The 17,029-nt window shown below is 36.4% G+C and overlaps 1 protein-coding gene across 2 annotated transcripts in view; it reads right to left on the bottom strand.

The window, feature by feature from the left end:
- Nucleotides 1-9,587: 9,587 nt before the first annotated feature.
- LOC101854626 (pantothenate kinase 3) overlaps nt 9,588-17,029 on the bottom strand; it is a 44,345-nt gene continuing 36,903 nt past the window's right edge. Inside the window, exons 5-8 of one of the 2 annotated variants that reach the window (XM_005092638.3) lie at nt 15,390-15,566; nt 14,722-14,845; nt 13,884-14,009; nt 9,588-13,067 (exon numbers count right to left, since the gene is read on the bottom strand). In XM_005092638.3, coding sequence (XP_005092695.1) covers nt 13,002-13,067; nt 13,884-14,009; nt 14,722-14,845; nt 15,390-15,566 — 493 coding nt within the window. In that variant the 3' untranslated portion in view covers nt 9,588-13,001. Of the gene's footprint in view, nt 13,068-13,396; nt 14,010-14,721; nt 14,846-15,389; nt 15,567-17,029 lie in introns of those variants that run through there. The other variant, XM_013079383.2, reaches the window with a different exon arrangement.

The following is a 17,029-nucleotide window of genomic DNA, read 5'->3' as shown; positions in this document are numbered from 1 at the left end:
TATTATGACCTTATGCAGTTGCGAGCGCCGTAAAGCACTTACCAAAAAAAAAGTTAGGCGATTCACCGCCGCTCGCAGGAGACCCACATTCAATTCCTGAGCGGGTAAAATTCTTATCGAGTACCGGGGTATCTCGCTCTTTCTTCTGGGATGCTGTATCATCCTCAGCCCGGGATGGCTCTGACAGGCATGGTTGGAGCCTGCCTCCTAAAATGATGTAAATTGTGCAGGTGGGAGAGTCAAAACACTGTACCAACAAATGAATAAATAAATAAACAAAAAAATGGGTACATGTACCACTGCTTGTTCTGTCCTACGTCTTTGAAACGGGCCAAGATACATCACGTAGCAGGACAGTTTCGTCAGTAAAATTGGTGTGACCCTGCTTAGAATCTCTGACGAAATTATTGGCCTTTTGAAGTTTGTATGAATGTCCAGGGCTCCTCACACAGCCCCAGTGTTGTGTTGTGGGTCTTTTTGAAGAAAAAAAAATCTATTTTGAAGATTTAAAAAAATCTTTACCCTCAACAAAAATTAATCTAAATATCCAGGTTCACCCCCCCCGATATTTATCATTAAAAGAAACTTTTCTTGGAGTCGGGGTCGTGGGTTTCAAACGGGAAAACAGAAGATACACGCATGTATCCATAAGCCACGGCTAACCAGTTGATTTTAAAGGAGTTTAAAAATGCGAAATTGCTCAGGTTTAACGCCCATTGCAAACACTAGGTCTATAGATCTAAGCAGCTTATTTAAGAGGCCACACCTCCGAATTTAACGTCCATTTCCGAAAGGACAGAGTCAAATGCGAAAAATCGATCGTGTAAAGTGCTTTTCGAAGGACACAACGTCGGACCGAGCCAAAGATCGTACACTTTGACCGAGCTGATAGCTATTCGGTATCCTAGTTACCTCGAAAGATTACCTCCACAACAAGAATATAAAATCTTGCTTCTCACCATATCGTATGAGATTCAGTCCTACATTAAACATTTTCTGCTAAATTTTATCCTAATGCATTAGACCCGGGCTGTCAGGGCCAGCATGGGCTGAGAGGGGTACAGCATAACAGCAGAGAGACGGAAATCCTCGATAAAAAAAATATATTCCCTGCTCGGGAATCAAACTCGGGCCTTCTGCATGCAACAGCGAAGCGTCTAACCGCTACGCTGTTCTACATTTGTCCATATATCTAGTTCTTTTTAAAAATGAAAATCGGTTGACCAAGAGTCAGGTAAAGTAAAGAACAGCTACCCCTCCCCCCCTTTCCAAATATGTCCATCTGTCCCTGTCTCTCTCGATCTGTCCCTGAGTGCCCGTCTCTCTGTCTGCATTTTGTTTTGGTAAGTGTTTTACGGCGCTCGCACCTGCATAAGGTCATATGAGCGCGCGGGATATGCCAAACATTTTCAGTTGGTAGGAAATTTTGAATTCTGCCCGGGTGGCGGCCGAAGCCTACACTTAGATTTTGGACCACCTAGAGTTCTTTAATGAGCACAACTTGCACACGGGACCCCCAGATTCTTTGCCCTTGTCCGAGAAGGCTAGGTGTAGATCTTACCCAAGATCTGGGGTGTGGCTGAAAGACAGCAGAAAGGAGCCAAGGAGAAGCAGAAGAAAGGCTGCAGAAAGAGTCAGGAGCCCGGGGGAGGGGCAAAGGAGGTGAGAGGGTGGGGGCACCCATTCTGGTCATTCGACAACGCTTGAAGACATACTGTTTTGAGGCATAATTTTGTTAAATATACAGATTTTTCATTGTTTTCTTTATTTGAAACATACAATGTCAAGCAACAATATGAGAACTAAGAAATATACAACTTCATGTTTCTGGTTTGTTTATGTTGTAATTTCAAAATGTGTCGCTGCAGTGCCTTTGGTCTACTGCTGATTGTACATAATTATGTGTCGGCTGAGTCTATAAGCAGTATTGAAAATTCATTACATGTATAAGTATTATGGGTCTATCTACTTAATTTTTCAATGAAAAAAAAAATAGAAAGAAAAGAACCAGTGTGGATAGAATTCAAGTCAGAAAATCAGAACGAAAAATAAAATTGATCGTTACAAAATTGAAATTGCTGCAGCATTTTAAGGCTGATCTTTTGAGAACTGCTCTAACATTTTAAAAATATTGCCATTACATTAATTTTAAACTATGTTGGACGCAACCACAGCAGCAAAAAAGAAAAATCAGTCTAGAATCTTTTTCATTGTATTTGTTTGAGGCAGGAAATGGAAGCAATTAATAATATAAAAATCTCCTTAAAGCAAAGGCATGCGACAACACTTTCATCACACATCACACACACTAATGACAAACACAAAGAGAATATTTACATCTCTTAACACTCAAAAATTATAGTTCTGAATATGGGTAACGAAAGCCCACTTTTATTTATACATGTACATATATGTACAGATGTATCCACAAATGAAAATCCCAAAGAAGTAAGTACAATAATCCCCTTATTACACAACATTCAGAAATCAGGAAAGCATCATTCTTTTTGCCTGACTTTCATGACACGTATTTTGACAAGAGGAGCTTGCAATGACCTTGGTACCCTACTTCCTGTCTGACATGTTGCTATATCAACAACGTAAAATAGTACTGGGAAACCAAAAAGGCCGATAGCATACACCATGTCAAATCGCTTGAAGGGTTCAACACAGCCTCCCCACAAACAACACAGATCACAATAAATTCAGTTTTTTTCACTAGGTGAGGCCTCTCAGATGAAACAGCTCACAGCCACTATAATAATACATGTTGACAACACTGTTCTAACCCCGACTCCGTTCCCTGTAAAAAGGTAAAGAAAATCATTTTTCATTATTTCATTAATCAAAGAACTGACAAATCAATCGAATGAAAGAAAAATCAAGGGATTGCAACATATTACTCAGTTTCAAAGACATGTCAATCCGACTAAGAAATTATTAACCAATTTTTTTATCAACTTCTGCAATGGACTCACGTACCTATATAGGCCCTATACTCAAAGGGATATTACAAATTGAAGTTCGAAAAAAACATGACCTACATAAGTTACTGATGTTTGTAGAATATTATTGTAATTGGACCTGATCGACAAAAACATTTCTGTTCATGGCCTTGTCTTTTAAAATATTTTTTGACACTGACAGATGAACTAGATCTATCATTAATATTATTACAATGCATCTTCAACTAATTAAATACTACATCCATTATAGGGATACTGCATTGCACATTTCAACAAAAGCTAACCAAACGTCTGAGACTGAGAAATCAGCATGAGTATGAGCTACCAAAGTTATACATGCTAATGGTCATTTAGAGCTTGGCAAAAAAGCAAAACAACAGACAGACAGAAATAATAAGTTGATGGTGAGGAAATAGAATCCATAAATGACACTCAACAATCATTCAACAGAAGGTTCAAACTTAACCAGAACAACAGAAACATACAGAATGGTTTCGTCATGCATTTCTTTTACTTGTACAGCAAAAGCCAGTAACAAATGAAAACAAAACAACAACCAACCTCCAGGAAAAATAAAAAAACAAAAAAAAGGGAAACAATTTTTTTTAAACCAGCAAGAAATTACAAGAAGTAAAAAAATTCAGAGATACCACATAAACCTACTAAACTATGTCTCTTCTTCTGATCAGAACCCTTGTCAGTTACATGGAATAAAGAATGAACATGACATTTGAAAACCAGGAAGCTGTAACTGTACATGAACATTTCTTTGCAGCTGAAACTACAATATCTGCCTGCAGTGCAAAGGTGGTTCATACTAGTAGTAGTGACACCACTTGGATATATTCATAAAGTATGTCAATCAATTGACCAAGCTTCTCATTTAGGAGAAATCAAATATTACGGTAAAAATTTCATTAAAAAACAGTGCACAAGGACAAATTGATGTAAAAAAAAAATTCTGAGCAAACTGGTTAGACCAGATTTATTGCTCAAAAAAAGTTTTGATTAGCAAACCTGGCACAATACGATAATAGAGTGGCTTTCTGCTTTAAAGTACACAATAGATATGAGCAACAAAGCACTTTTGCATACTTTTATGATCCCATCCTTAACAATTTTTCAACAATACACACTCAATGCCAATTACAAACATTTTTAAAAAAGGACAATCATACACACATACACATACACTTACACTTTCTTTTAAAAGTAAAAAATGATAAACAATGAAGACAATCTCACTGAGAAGAAATACTAGAACAAAAGAAATAAAGAAAAGGAGAATGCTCATTAAATAAACTCTACTTAAAATAGGAGAGTATAAGAAAAGAAGGCATTGCAAGTGAGGCACAGAGCCTTCAAATGACTGCCCAGTGCAGAATTGTATTCCTTAAAAGTAACAAAAGGAGTGGGTACCTCAATTGTCGGCACAATCTGGTTACAACAGATCTCTGACTACTTTTTTCCTCCACATGCTAAGCTGAAGAAGCAATATTCACATATTTGTCAAATCTGGAGTCAGAACATGAACAGCCAGCTCAGAAATCTATTCCTATAAGTTCATAACGATAGAATAATCGTCTGAACCTACACAAGAATACAAGGGCACATTGCAAAGGAATACAAGTATACATTAACTCTTAGAAGTCAAGGCGCCCACTGATTAAACGTTGCATTTTTTTTCTTTTTGTTTTCCTCATTTATGGTGGGTATCTACCTGCCTGTACTGTACTGTACAACTGCATCCTCACACATCAAATCTTCATTCTTTTCCAAACATTTTGGTGGGCAGTAATAGAGAAGTCTCCGCCTAAGATCCCACCGCTTATGGTCCCGGTTTGCCGAAGATCCCGAGGTTTTGGAAAAACAGACTTGTTACTATATAAAATTCGCTCCCAAGATCCCGCTCTGACCTGCACTGAAAGAGCTACATTCGGCTAAGATCCCACTTTTCAGCTTTTCAGGTCATACTTTTCTTTTGCCTTAAGGAAAAAAAGAAAGAAAAAGAAACCTGGGCGCGCTCAGTAGGTCAACCAAGTGGCAAAAATGTGCGATCATTGTACGTTCCGTTGCATCATGGACCATCCACTTTCATGAAGGTGATCACACCTCTATTGTAAATCTCAATAAGCGGTTACAATGTTTGCCCAAGACGGGATTGCACCAAGGTGTGAACTCGTCGACGCGTTGCTTTTCTCTGATCACCTGAGCCGTCTGCCTAATCTTACATCACACACTAGACGGGGAGGGCCTACAAGCAAGCATCAGACTGCATTCCATAAAACTGTTAACTCGTGGAAGCTTTCGTTTCCCCGACTATCGCTCTCGTCTTTCAGTTTTGCGCTCGAACTTCCTAAACAGACTGATTCCCAAACCCTTGGACTGTCCGATCGCCTTTGCCTAATGTGGTCATCTGTTGTATGATGCATCATGACATGGGTGGGGAACTCCGTCAGAGATGGAAAGCAAAATATTTTTTGGTGGGTGGGGGGCATTACCTGAAGCCCTCTGACACAGTATTTTTTTAAAGCTCCACCCCCTCCCAAAACAAAAAACAAAACAAAACAAAAAAGAAGGAAAAACTGACTTCTGAAAAGAACTTTCAGTTTCAGTGCCCAGGAGTCACGTCAGTTCATTTCAAAGTAAGGGGAGATCATTGTACAGATTTTGGGCCTGACCTTGAGTTACTGTGGATTCTTCCCCCTGGCCATACGGCTAAGATTCTGGTTCATCTTAGACCTCACATTTTCCTAGCTCTCGGTGCCGGGATCTTGGGCAGAGACTACTGTACAAGCTTGTAACTTGAAAACTGTCTCTTTCATTATGAAACTATTAACACTTGCATATAATTATATTTTTAACTAAACTTGCTGTAATAAAACAGGAAACAGGCTTACAACTTGTAAGAGTCAAACACATTCTGGTGACGATGTAAAGCAATTTCGTTTAAGCTGACAAACTTACAACTGTTACATACAGTGAATAAGGGAAAACAACCAGCAGTAACAGACAAAACTTTATGACTAACACTTTGAGACAGGTTTTTATCTCTAATTTTGTAGAATATGATGTCCCTGAAAATAGAGAACTAATTAGGTCAGATATATGCAGCCAACAAATATGAAGATGAGAAAATGTAAACTTTACGGTACGCAGTCCTGAGTTCATCCAAGAACAACACTGCAATATCAGGAATTTGACAATCCCAGTCATTTTCAAACCATAAATATTCCATAATATATGGTTCCTTTAAAGGCATCTAACAACTTAAGGATGTAAAGTAATACCGAAAATACATTATATCTATCCCACCATCTCAAATGTAACACAGTGATATATTAATCATAAAGTCTTTCACAGCAATGCATATATAAATATAATAGAATAAAATGGCAACCGTACAAACAAATTGAATCATACAAAAGTATAAACATAACCATTACTTGTATCTGAAAAAAACACAGAAGCCTACTGGTCTCCACGTTGAAAAAATACCCTGAACATATTTGTCATTCCACAAGAAATCTTGTGTATGCTTGGGTTAAGTGACAGAAACAAACGTCTCTCTGGGTCCCAGTGGTGACATGTATGAATGATATACAGTGCCCCAAGATCATTGGGGATGAGTACCTTATTACATTTCCCTTTATACAAAGAGAGAAGAGTAGTATGGTAGGAACATATTATGATTAGTGACCAATTCAAATTCACAATTAGAAGAGACACCTCACTACTACTACCCCCGCTTAAAAATCAAACCTTGAACAAAGAAAATACGACACTTTTGCTTATGTCAACATAAAATAAATTTTTGTAGATTAAAAAAAGTAAAGTATCTCCTCTCTCTCCTGACCCCTCCCCCAAAACACAACAAAAAAATGTAACTTTGATTTTTTTTTTTTACAGTATAGACTTTGTGAAAAACAAATAAAATAGATCCATGCTCAACTTCCTTAAGCTCTTTGACTGATTTTGACAAAGAAGTTCAAAACTCCCACCAAATAACTCCCAGCGCCAAGCACAACCTTCTCCTTTAATTCTTTTCACCACACAGCTGTCTCATGAACATTTTCTTAGTCTTCAGTTGCCATATAATCTGAGAAAAGTCATCAGCAAAAATATAAAAATATACTCTTTGCACTGGGAGGGTGTTTCAAGAAATAACATGTTTAATAATGTTGGTTCATCTATTTTCACCCAGGACTTGGTGTTAACATCTTTTCATAGCAACTATGACCAACAAAAGAGTTGTGTCTTCTGGAAACTTGAAAAGAAAACACTTCTAGTTGTGTAGGCTGCTACAATCTCTCATTATAAAAGTAGTAGAGTAGGCGGTTACTGCTGGTGAAAGAAAAATGTACAAAATGAAGTTCATTGTTCTTTGAATATTTCTTTTACCTAAGCTCAGTCTTGTAAGTTCATTTTGAGTCACAGCACGTCAACTTGCAAGCTGACGAGGTAGAATGACAGTGACAAAATAGAATCAGCCCAAAGGCAATTTTACAGTGCCTTGTATCCATTATAAAAACTCTGAACACAACTCTGCAAAGCAGCTTACTTTAGATTCTTTCTGAAGCAGTATTCCATTTAATTGAGTTCCTAATACCATTTTCACTGAACTTCCTGCTCTTTCATATATCTAGACAAGTCAAGGTTCTTGTGTATATCATAATGCAGAAAAACCATAGAACCTCATTTCTACATCTTGTTTCCTTTCATCTTTCAGATAAAAATAATAATGGTTCGTTCCAGTAATTGTAATCCATTTACATATTTTAACTACAAATGACATCAAGCATTTTCTTGCTCTTAGAGTGGTGATCAGTACACAAAAATCAATAATATTGGAAACAATCAAGAACCAGGCTGTTCGAAACACATTAGTACATTAAATTGGTTTCAAATCACATTTGATTATGATTTGGGTAAAGAATAAGTAAACCCCTCAGTACAGGGCTGTTTAAGGACTGCTAGACAAAAAATGTAAGAAGCAACACCGGAAAGATATTTTGGCAATTAGGAAGAGAAAGTGTCTTTAGTGCTAGACATGTTAAATAGATTATTTCATTTTAGAAGTTTGGTATTTCAGTTAACACTCAACAATCTCTCTTTTTTGTGTTTTTTAGTTTAAAGCAGTATCAAATGGGATTTCTTATTCTTTCCTGATGTCTCTAGGTAGCAACACAATGTAGAATGGCATATTTCACTCTGTTAAGCAGTGTTTAAACATTTGATTTAGATTGAAGGTAGAATATGTCTGCAAACCACTTTCCTTCTCAAGAGAAACTTTACAATATTTTGTTTTAGTAGAGGTTTTACGGCGCTCGCAACTGCATAAGGTCATACGAACGCCAAGGGGTGAAGGTCAACAGAGAAGTCCTTACAGGGAATCAGGCTTACTCTGCTCACCTCTCTAGCTTCAACAGCACAAAGTCTGCTTCGACTATCAAGGCACCCCGGAAATAGTGGCTCACAAGAATGTGACAAACATACGAAAGAAGTAGAGGAAATATGACGATAGTAAGGATGAGAAAAGAAAAAGCAGCAGTTCCCTGTTGGAGTTCAGGCACAGTATGAGCATGATATTCATGAATCAGCCCATTTACAATTCTACTGTGCATAAGAACAGGTTAATGTCCCCCCTTTGGGAATGGCCTAAAGACACTTCAGTCACTAGCACCGCCGCTGGGGTATTACAATTTTTAGTTTGCATCATATCATTTCCTTTCTTGGAGTTGAGTATGTGCTTTCTGAAATCAATTTTAAATCAAATCCTCTACTTCAATAATTAAAATCAGGTGTTAAAAATGCCAAAACCATTGGCCGTACAAACAGTAGCCAAAAAAAAAAAATCCAAAAGAAAAATGATAAAAACCATGAAAAAAGGAAACAAACCAGAGAACAGAAAGCTCGTTGAAAGTTCGGTTTACAGCTACTCTCAACATAGTTTATGAATACAACATATCACATAACAGTGAAGCAAAGAGCACAAATATCAATACATAATACTATTATGATCATCATCACATAGTTTGAATATAAAATTCAGCAGATCTTATAAGAGGTATGGAGAAAAAGAACTACCCCAGTTGTTTTTTCAAAGTGTCCTTTTTTTCCAGAGTAAGTCCCGATTGAGAAAAGTCTTACTCAGAGTAACTCACCAACACTGCTACCAAACTAAGATGGCACTAAGTGATTTGTAATCTGCCGATTCACCAGTAAATTTTAACTCAACTCAACCTCAAAGCGAGTTACGAATCATCTGCAAAGGTATTTACTCATCTTATGCGACACTGATCAATGAAGAGGAAATAAAACTTGAGAGTGCCAATCTTTTAGCACAAGATTAATCAGTAGTAGTAGTAGAATTTTGGCTTTTCACAGTAAAGTAATAAGCACTAAAAAATCAAATGTTAATGGAAAACATAGCTCTCAGTCCATATCATTAAGTTTTATTTCCATTGATTAACTGAGGACAGCTTACCCCTAAAATTGTTTCTGCAAATTATTGTCACTAAAATATTGTGAGACTTCCAAGTTAAAAAGGGCTCTTTCAAATGATTCATTTATCCATCTTCAGTGGGATAAAAAGAAAAAGAAATCATACAAAACAATGTATTATTTTAATATAAAGTTTCTTTAATTTAAATACAAAGTATGGGCCTACTCAATGCTGTGTTCAGGCAGAACTGTAGATATCGACAATTCATACAATGACTGTCAAGACTTTAAAAAAATCAGATTCATCATTGCTGCAGAAGAGAAAGCAGTGTAAAAGAGTGAAACAAACAAAAAATTAACTTCACAATAAACACGCCAGTTTAAATTCGACCTCAAATGAAAAAATTCTGCCCGTGTGACACCAAATTGAACAAATAAATCTCAAAGACATTGTTAGTCTTTTCAGATAAAAACCAACATTTGAGACAAAGAACAAGCAGTGTTTCATATGCATGCACACACCCTTGAACATACTTATCTCCATAGTAGACAGTCAATATATTAAGGTCATTGTGAAAGCAATTCTTTCCACACAACTCCTGACAAACACATGCTGCCTTGTATCTATAGGCTCTCCGCCTTTCAAATGCACTCAAATGGAAGAAATTGATGAGAGCTCTTGAGCTCTCTTTTAAAAAAAAGGGGAAGGCAAGTAGAGTATCAAATGTCTTTTCCATGCAAGAGGATCATGTTTCTTAATAGTAAAATTATCTTGAAACAAAATCAGTAAAACAAGGCCTGCTACAGTAGTATGCTAGGTTATGAACTTGGTCTAAGACATGGAAATAAAAACCTAAATTCCAGGTGGTTTCCCAATTATTTTCCTTGTCCTTCCAAGAATCTTTCCACTCCACAATGTCTTGATAGGAGAACACATGCTCTTTCTTTGAAATGATACATTGTGTCTAGTAGGATGAAACACTTGTAAATACGAATGCAAGAACAGGGTTGATCACTAGTAGTGAGCAGCATTTGACAGGCACAGACATTCCCTACATCGAAGTACAACAAATATGCGTCATGACACGGGGGAATTAGGTACTCGTCAAAAATCGATACAAAATTGCCCAACTGGTGAAAAAATGTTCTATTCAATTTCATAACTTTGATGAGCACAAGAATTTTACCATGATAACACACATAAATCTTCGATAAAATCTAAAGAGTTATGGTAATAGTATTTATTTCAAGTTGGGGAATAAATTGTGAAGGGTGATGACAAAATGAGTTACTTCTCGCAGTCCACAAATAGAAATATTGGCCAAAAATTGACACTAGGGTCAAATTAGTAGATTTTCTATAGATGCCATATTGTTTAAGTATAACATATCTTTTATTTCAAACTTATAAATTGTTAAAACTTTACCTATAAGTGTGATGTATCTATTTCCATAGGCCTGAATCTGAGAAGTAACTCATTTTGTCAGCATGCTTCACAATTGGTTTCCTTCATATTCCTAAGCATACTGGACAAATGCTGAACAGCTCCAGTGTCATATGTCCCACTATCAGGACACAATATAGACAAAACAGATTACAAATACAGTTATCTTTGTTACATGCTTCTTTAGTTCACCAACACTAGACACTAAAACTTTTTAAAATATCGCTTTACACAACAAGTTAAAGAGCCGCCACAAGCTTATAAGCAAAATCTAAAACTGATATAATATTTTCCTTAAATTAGATGCTAAACTAGGTTAATACTTGAGACCTGATTCTGTTCAGCAAAGTTAAGTATTGCTATAACTGAATATAGCAATTTAAAGCATTCTTTCTTTTGCATGAAATTTCATTTCCCTTCTGACAATTAATGGAGACATCTGTTTGAAAAATCTTTCTCTTTCATTTTGTCTTTTCAATTACAGACATACCAAAACTATGGGGTCATTTGAAAACATGTCCCTCTGGAGAGAAAGTACAGCAAACAAGGGTCATCTGATAGGCTGTAAAGATCTTCTTTGTTACTGTGAAAGTTTTTTTCATAAGTGTTTATTTATTTTTATTTTTTTTTACATAAAAAAGACTAAAAAAATCACACAAATGATATTTACTCTGACTGGACAAAGAACTTTTGTGGTATGGACTCTCATGTGAAAAAAAGGGACGGAGGAAAAAATACTTTTGTAAAGTAATGTATTGTGTGTTGAACAAAGCCACTGATAATGGTCACTGTGTACTACAGTACTAGTACCCATGTGACCCCGCCCCAGAACTATCAATAGTAGGATAGAAAACAGTAGGTACAAAGTCTGTAGCGATTTTTATCTCTGCTCACCAGAGACTCGTAGTTACAATACGGTCGCTGGTGAATGGGAGATGAGTCACTTGAGTAACCTAGGCGTACATACTAGTACTAGTCACCACTGGTGGCATTACTGGGGATAACACAGGAACTTCTGTGGTGCAAAGTGTTACTGTAGCATTGTGTTACTAGTACTCATAGTATTGTTTTTCATCACAATCTAAATTGGCGATTTAAAAAACCCCCAATAAAGCAAAACAAATTTTAAAAAACAAAACAACAAGCATTGTACTTGTAGGTTATTGATGTTCTGGTATGGATTGCCTTGCGTAAGTTGCTTCCCTTAGTATTTATAACATGATCAACTACTTAACTTGCCATTTTCACGGGGAGGACATTTTTGCCATTTTTGTCCACTACCACGAAAAGCACAAAAATTTCCTCTATGCCAAAAAAAAAAAAAAAAAGACCTCACCATATTGCTTACAGATGTTCAACCTGGACAATCATTAACAATTAACAACCAATGGGAAGTGTTAGATATGTTTTGGTGGTATAAATTGAGAGTCTGAGTTATCGGAAACAACTTTAAAAGGATGAACATGTTGTAAACATATAAGAAGGATCATATACTGAACGAAATGAGAAAAACAAATTTGTCATTCACTTGTAGGTAATGGTGCTGAAAAATGTAAGAACAATGGTCTTTTAAGTCATCTTCTTCTAAGAGCATAACTAAAAAAACAAAACAGAGATGACAAAGAATAATTTAAAATATATCACATTTTCATACAAAAACTACAAGCATTCATAAACATTCTATACAGATCACAATGCCCAGAACAGATACAGTTATGTTAATGTGAAGCTTAGATGTGGATGAAAAATTTCTCAGTATCCAAAATTCAGAAATTGCTATGTGTTTTGCAAAGATTTAGACATGATTTTTGAATTTATCACAACAGTTAAAATAAATAACTTCTATGTGCATAAGGCGTGGCACTCGGCTCTTTACATCACACACATCTGGTCCCATTTCACATCCTGACTATCTCAAAAAAGTCTTTCACTCTCCTCAACTATACAGCTGGATGATACACTGCTGAGAAACTTGCATTTCAATTTTGGACATTTTGCGTCATCATCACTTCTCTTTCCTCTGATTTTGGTCAGAAGTAAAAGAGCAGTCTTGGTAATGTTAGTGAACATGAGTAAAATTTACTTGTGCCCAGGAGTGTGCCCTCAAAGATGAACTTGTGAAATCTTGGACCTTTCAGAATATGAGCCTACTGCTGCCATGGATGGTTCAGATGAAGGTATTCCATGAGGCAGCCCATTGCTCCAAAATATCCCTGAGGACGGAATTTATTTGAACTTTAGTAGGTGTCATTATGGCCTACGAAAAGAAAACTTATATACATAGCAACTTATAGCCAAAAAAGTTTTAGTTCTTCATACATTCGCTGCATATATATGGGTTTGACAAACACAGAGAGCAGTGAGTTTACAATACAGAGAGGGGACTCATATACAGTACTACAGAGAGAGACTTAAACCCCATTGAAAGAGAAAGCTTGCAAGAAAGAGTGCTGAAGTTTGAAAACTATACATGTCGTCATATATTATACACACAGGTATGTGTACTTTCATTATACATAACTTGCAATTGCAGAATCTTTACCTTTCAACTTACAAGAAGTCTCACAGTCTATATCAGTAAAATTATTCTATTCTTCTTAAGAGGAAATCTGAAAATAACACATGCATCTCATTTTTGTGTGAATCTAATTACATAATAAATGCGGTTGTATTCAGCTCAAAAGAGTCTTTTTCTGAGAAAAAAAGCACTGTAAATTGTTCATTTGCTCATAGAAACCATTCACCCCCATTCATAGAGTAACAGAACATAAAAAACATGAGGACATTCTAAAAAAAACATCAAAATAAGCAACTTTATAGAGTTTAAACCTTACAAGCAGAGTGGTAAGATTTCCGAAATTCACCTTAACATACATGTAAAACACAAAATAATCAATCACAGAAGAAAAGAATCAATTTTGTTTCAAATAAAATCTCTTTCAGACTAAAACACTAAAAAGGATACTAGCAGTTACACGCTTTCTTAAAACAATTACAGTACACAGGAAGCAAAGATTATAGTTCCTCACCTCATGTTCGAGAAACAGAGCTTTTAATGACCCATTGGACCAGAAGTCCATTGCATATGCCAGCAGTTTCATGGAAATCTCATTCACTCGCAGAAAGTTGCCCACAAATACAACTCTTTCAATTTTCTGAAAAGATGAAACACACCAATTTAACTTCAAAACATAAAAAAGGACAAGACAACAAGACAACACTATAAAAGTGATAAAAAATATGAGACAAATCTTAGACCGACTTATTCAACGTCAAGCATTGAAGAAATAGACTAAGTTGAAAACACTGATTTCATGCTGAGAAATCAAACTTACACATTCTCAACATCAGAGGACACAAAAAACAAAGGGCAGGATTGGTGGTCAAGAAATGAATAAAGTGACTGTAACTCACATCAGCTATAGAAGAGAAACAAAAGAACTTGAGACAAGATGCAAAGTGAACAAAGAACATTAGCAATGCAGACATACAGAAACAGACACTATACAGAAGACATGATGAAAAACATTTCATTACTTCACACAACCATACATTTTAGCAATTTCTAGCAATGTTTACATAGAACTATAAAAGTGAACAGCAAATAATGGAGACCATCTAATTTTTTAACAAGAAATTTGTCATATATCAAGATATTGAGGGTGCCTGGTATTTGGTTAGTTACTTTGCCACAGAAGGTGCTTATCATAACAAGTACAAGAAGAGCACACAGATAAGAGAATGTCAGTTGATATACTTGTATCTGAAGGAGATGATTACTGGCAGTTTCTACAACTATATCAGAACATTATGAAATTTCAGGGATTAAAAAACTTTGAGTGAATGGCGGTGGTCATAGAGTCTCACCTCTGTTTTGGCACACATGCGAGCTATGGACCCGATATTGTTGGTCAGCGTAACCAGTGTCGCTCTCGCTAGGTCTTCCCGAGATGAAGTGTCTCGTTTTTCCTTACTCATCATGTGACCAAAACTGAAAACAGTACCACACATCAAATTAAATTGATAAAAACCGACTTTCAGAAGTTGCTAAATCAGGAAACAAACAAAATGTAAATGTAATTTAAAATTGAGCCACTCAGTTGAAAGTGTTAAGCACATCAATAATACAAAAATAATTCTTATCACAATAGCACATTTGGCTCTGAAACATGTAGAATCTAGTCTGAAGTTTGAAATAAAAGCAAAGAGAGACACAGAAACAGAATGAGTCATCTGTCTTAACTACAAGTACTTACAAATATTATGTAGCACATACAAAAAACCCTCCAGACATTTTATTATTGCTGCATACTTTCTGCGGTAAATAATAATACATATTCATGGCTTTGAAAACAAGAAACATTATAGAAAAAAAAGGGAAACAATTGTACATATTCATGGCTGTCAAAACTAGAAATATTACACAAAGAATAAAGGAAACAATAATACATATTCATGGCTTTAAAACTACAAACATTGCACAAAGAAGAAGGGAAAAAACAGTCAGTGCTTATGTCTTGACCTAATTCACATACCTGCAAGCCACGGTCTCTCCTGCCAAGCCAAACTTGGAGTAGTCTCCGCCATAAATGTCCCTTACCAGCTTGTCAATATTTTTACTGTCTCCCTGCGATGCAAGCTCGATGGCCTCTTCAAATGTTTCACAACCAGTCAATAAACAGCAAAGACCTAAAAATGTGCCACCGCCCAGGCTGAGGAAAAGATAAACCACTTTAAATATGCAATATAAAAAATCATCATCATCATCACCTTACTCACCCTGCATCAGGGTCTAGGCTAAAAAACACACTTTCCATCTTTCCCTATCCTGGGCTTGCTTTTTGATATTATTCCAAATAAAACCATACAAGAAAGTAAACTGTCCAAATGCCAAAAACAAGAGTAAAAAGTTTTACCATACCTTGATATCAAACATAAAAAAAACTTTTGTTTTAAACATCCTATCTGTTTTGATAAAAGATATTACTACTGTCTAAAACTTGAGCACCCTTGACAGCATATACTTTGCATTATTAGTAGCACGTCCAGTTAATGTACATATATATGGAAGAGAAAAAGTATCCTTATAATTCAGCACCACTCTCTCCCTCTCTCTTTCTCTCTCTCTCTTTCTCTCTCTCTCTTTGTGTGTGTGTGTGTGTGTGTGTGTGTGTGTGTGTGTGTGTGTGTGTGTGTGTGTGTGTGTGTGTGTGAGTGTGATAGAGAGAGACGGGAGAGGAAAAGAGAAAAATAGAGAATGAAAGAGAGAGAGAGAGAGAGAGCTAGACAGATAGATAAGCAGATAGACTGACAGACAGTGAGACCAACAGACAGAAAGTCAGATAGACTGAAAGTTAGACAGGCAGACAGACAGACAGACAGACAGACAGACAGATGAATATGATTAGAAGTGTGCATTGAATATTAGAGGTAATAGAAGCAATGAAAGGGTGAAAAATCAATTGTTGGCGAGAACTTTTTATGAGAAATCATATAACATTTCGACTATAGAAATAATATGTATGTACATATATATAAACACATAAGTAAGTTTGAAACATTAGCTTGGAATACGACAGCTGATACAGGGTGTTGGCCATTTGGAATGAACAATGTGATGTAAATAGGCATAGTCACAGTGACAAATACAAACGGGGAGACTGACAGATGTGTAATAATTCAGGACAGTTTGACTGTGAGTGGAAATAAATAGAAGAGCGTGCAAGTGTGTGTGTGTGTGTGTGCGTGTCTCTGAGAGAGAGAGAGAAAGAGAAAGAGAGAGAGAGAAAGAGAGAGGCAGAGAGAGAGAGAGAAAGAGAGGCAGAGAGAGAGGGGGAGAACGTGAAAAAGAGACAGACAGGCAGACAGACAGATAGACAGATAAATAGATGGACAGATAGAGATAGATAGATAGATAGATAGATAGATAGATAGATAGAGTCAGACAGACAGAGACAGACAGATAGAGACAGGGGGGAAGGAAAGGAGAGTGTGTGTGTGTGTGTGTGTGTGTGTGTGTGTGTGTGCGTATATGTGCCTGCGTGTGTGTCTGTGTGTGCGTGTGTGTGTGCGTGAGAGAAAACAAGAGAGAGGGCGAGGGAGAGAGAGCGAGAGAGATTGTGTATATATGTTTGTGTTAGTTGGCGAGAGAGAGAGAGAGAGAGGGGGAGAGAGA

The sequence above is a fragment of the Aplysia californica genome, unplaced genomic scaffold (assembly GCF_000002075.1).
Source record: "Aplysia californica isolate F4 #8 unplaced genomic scaffold, AplCal3.0 scaffold00050, whole genome shotgun sequence".
NCBI lineage: Eukaryota > Metazoa > Mollusca > Gastropoda > Aplysiida > Aplysiidae > Aplysia > Aplysia californica.
The sequence above is the reverse complement of the archived record's forward strand: the minus strand, read 5'-3'. Positions and strand labels throughout refer to the sequence as shown.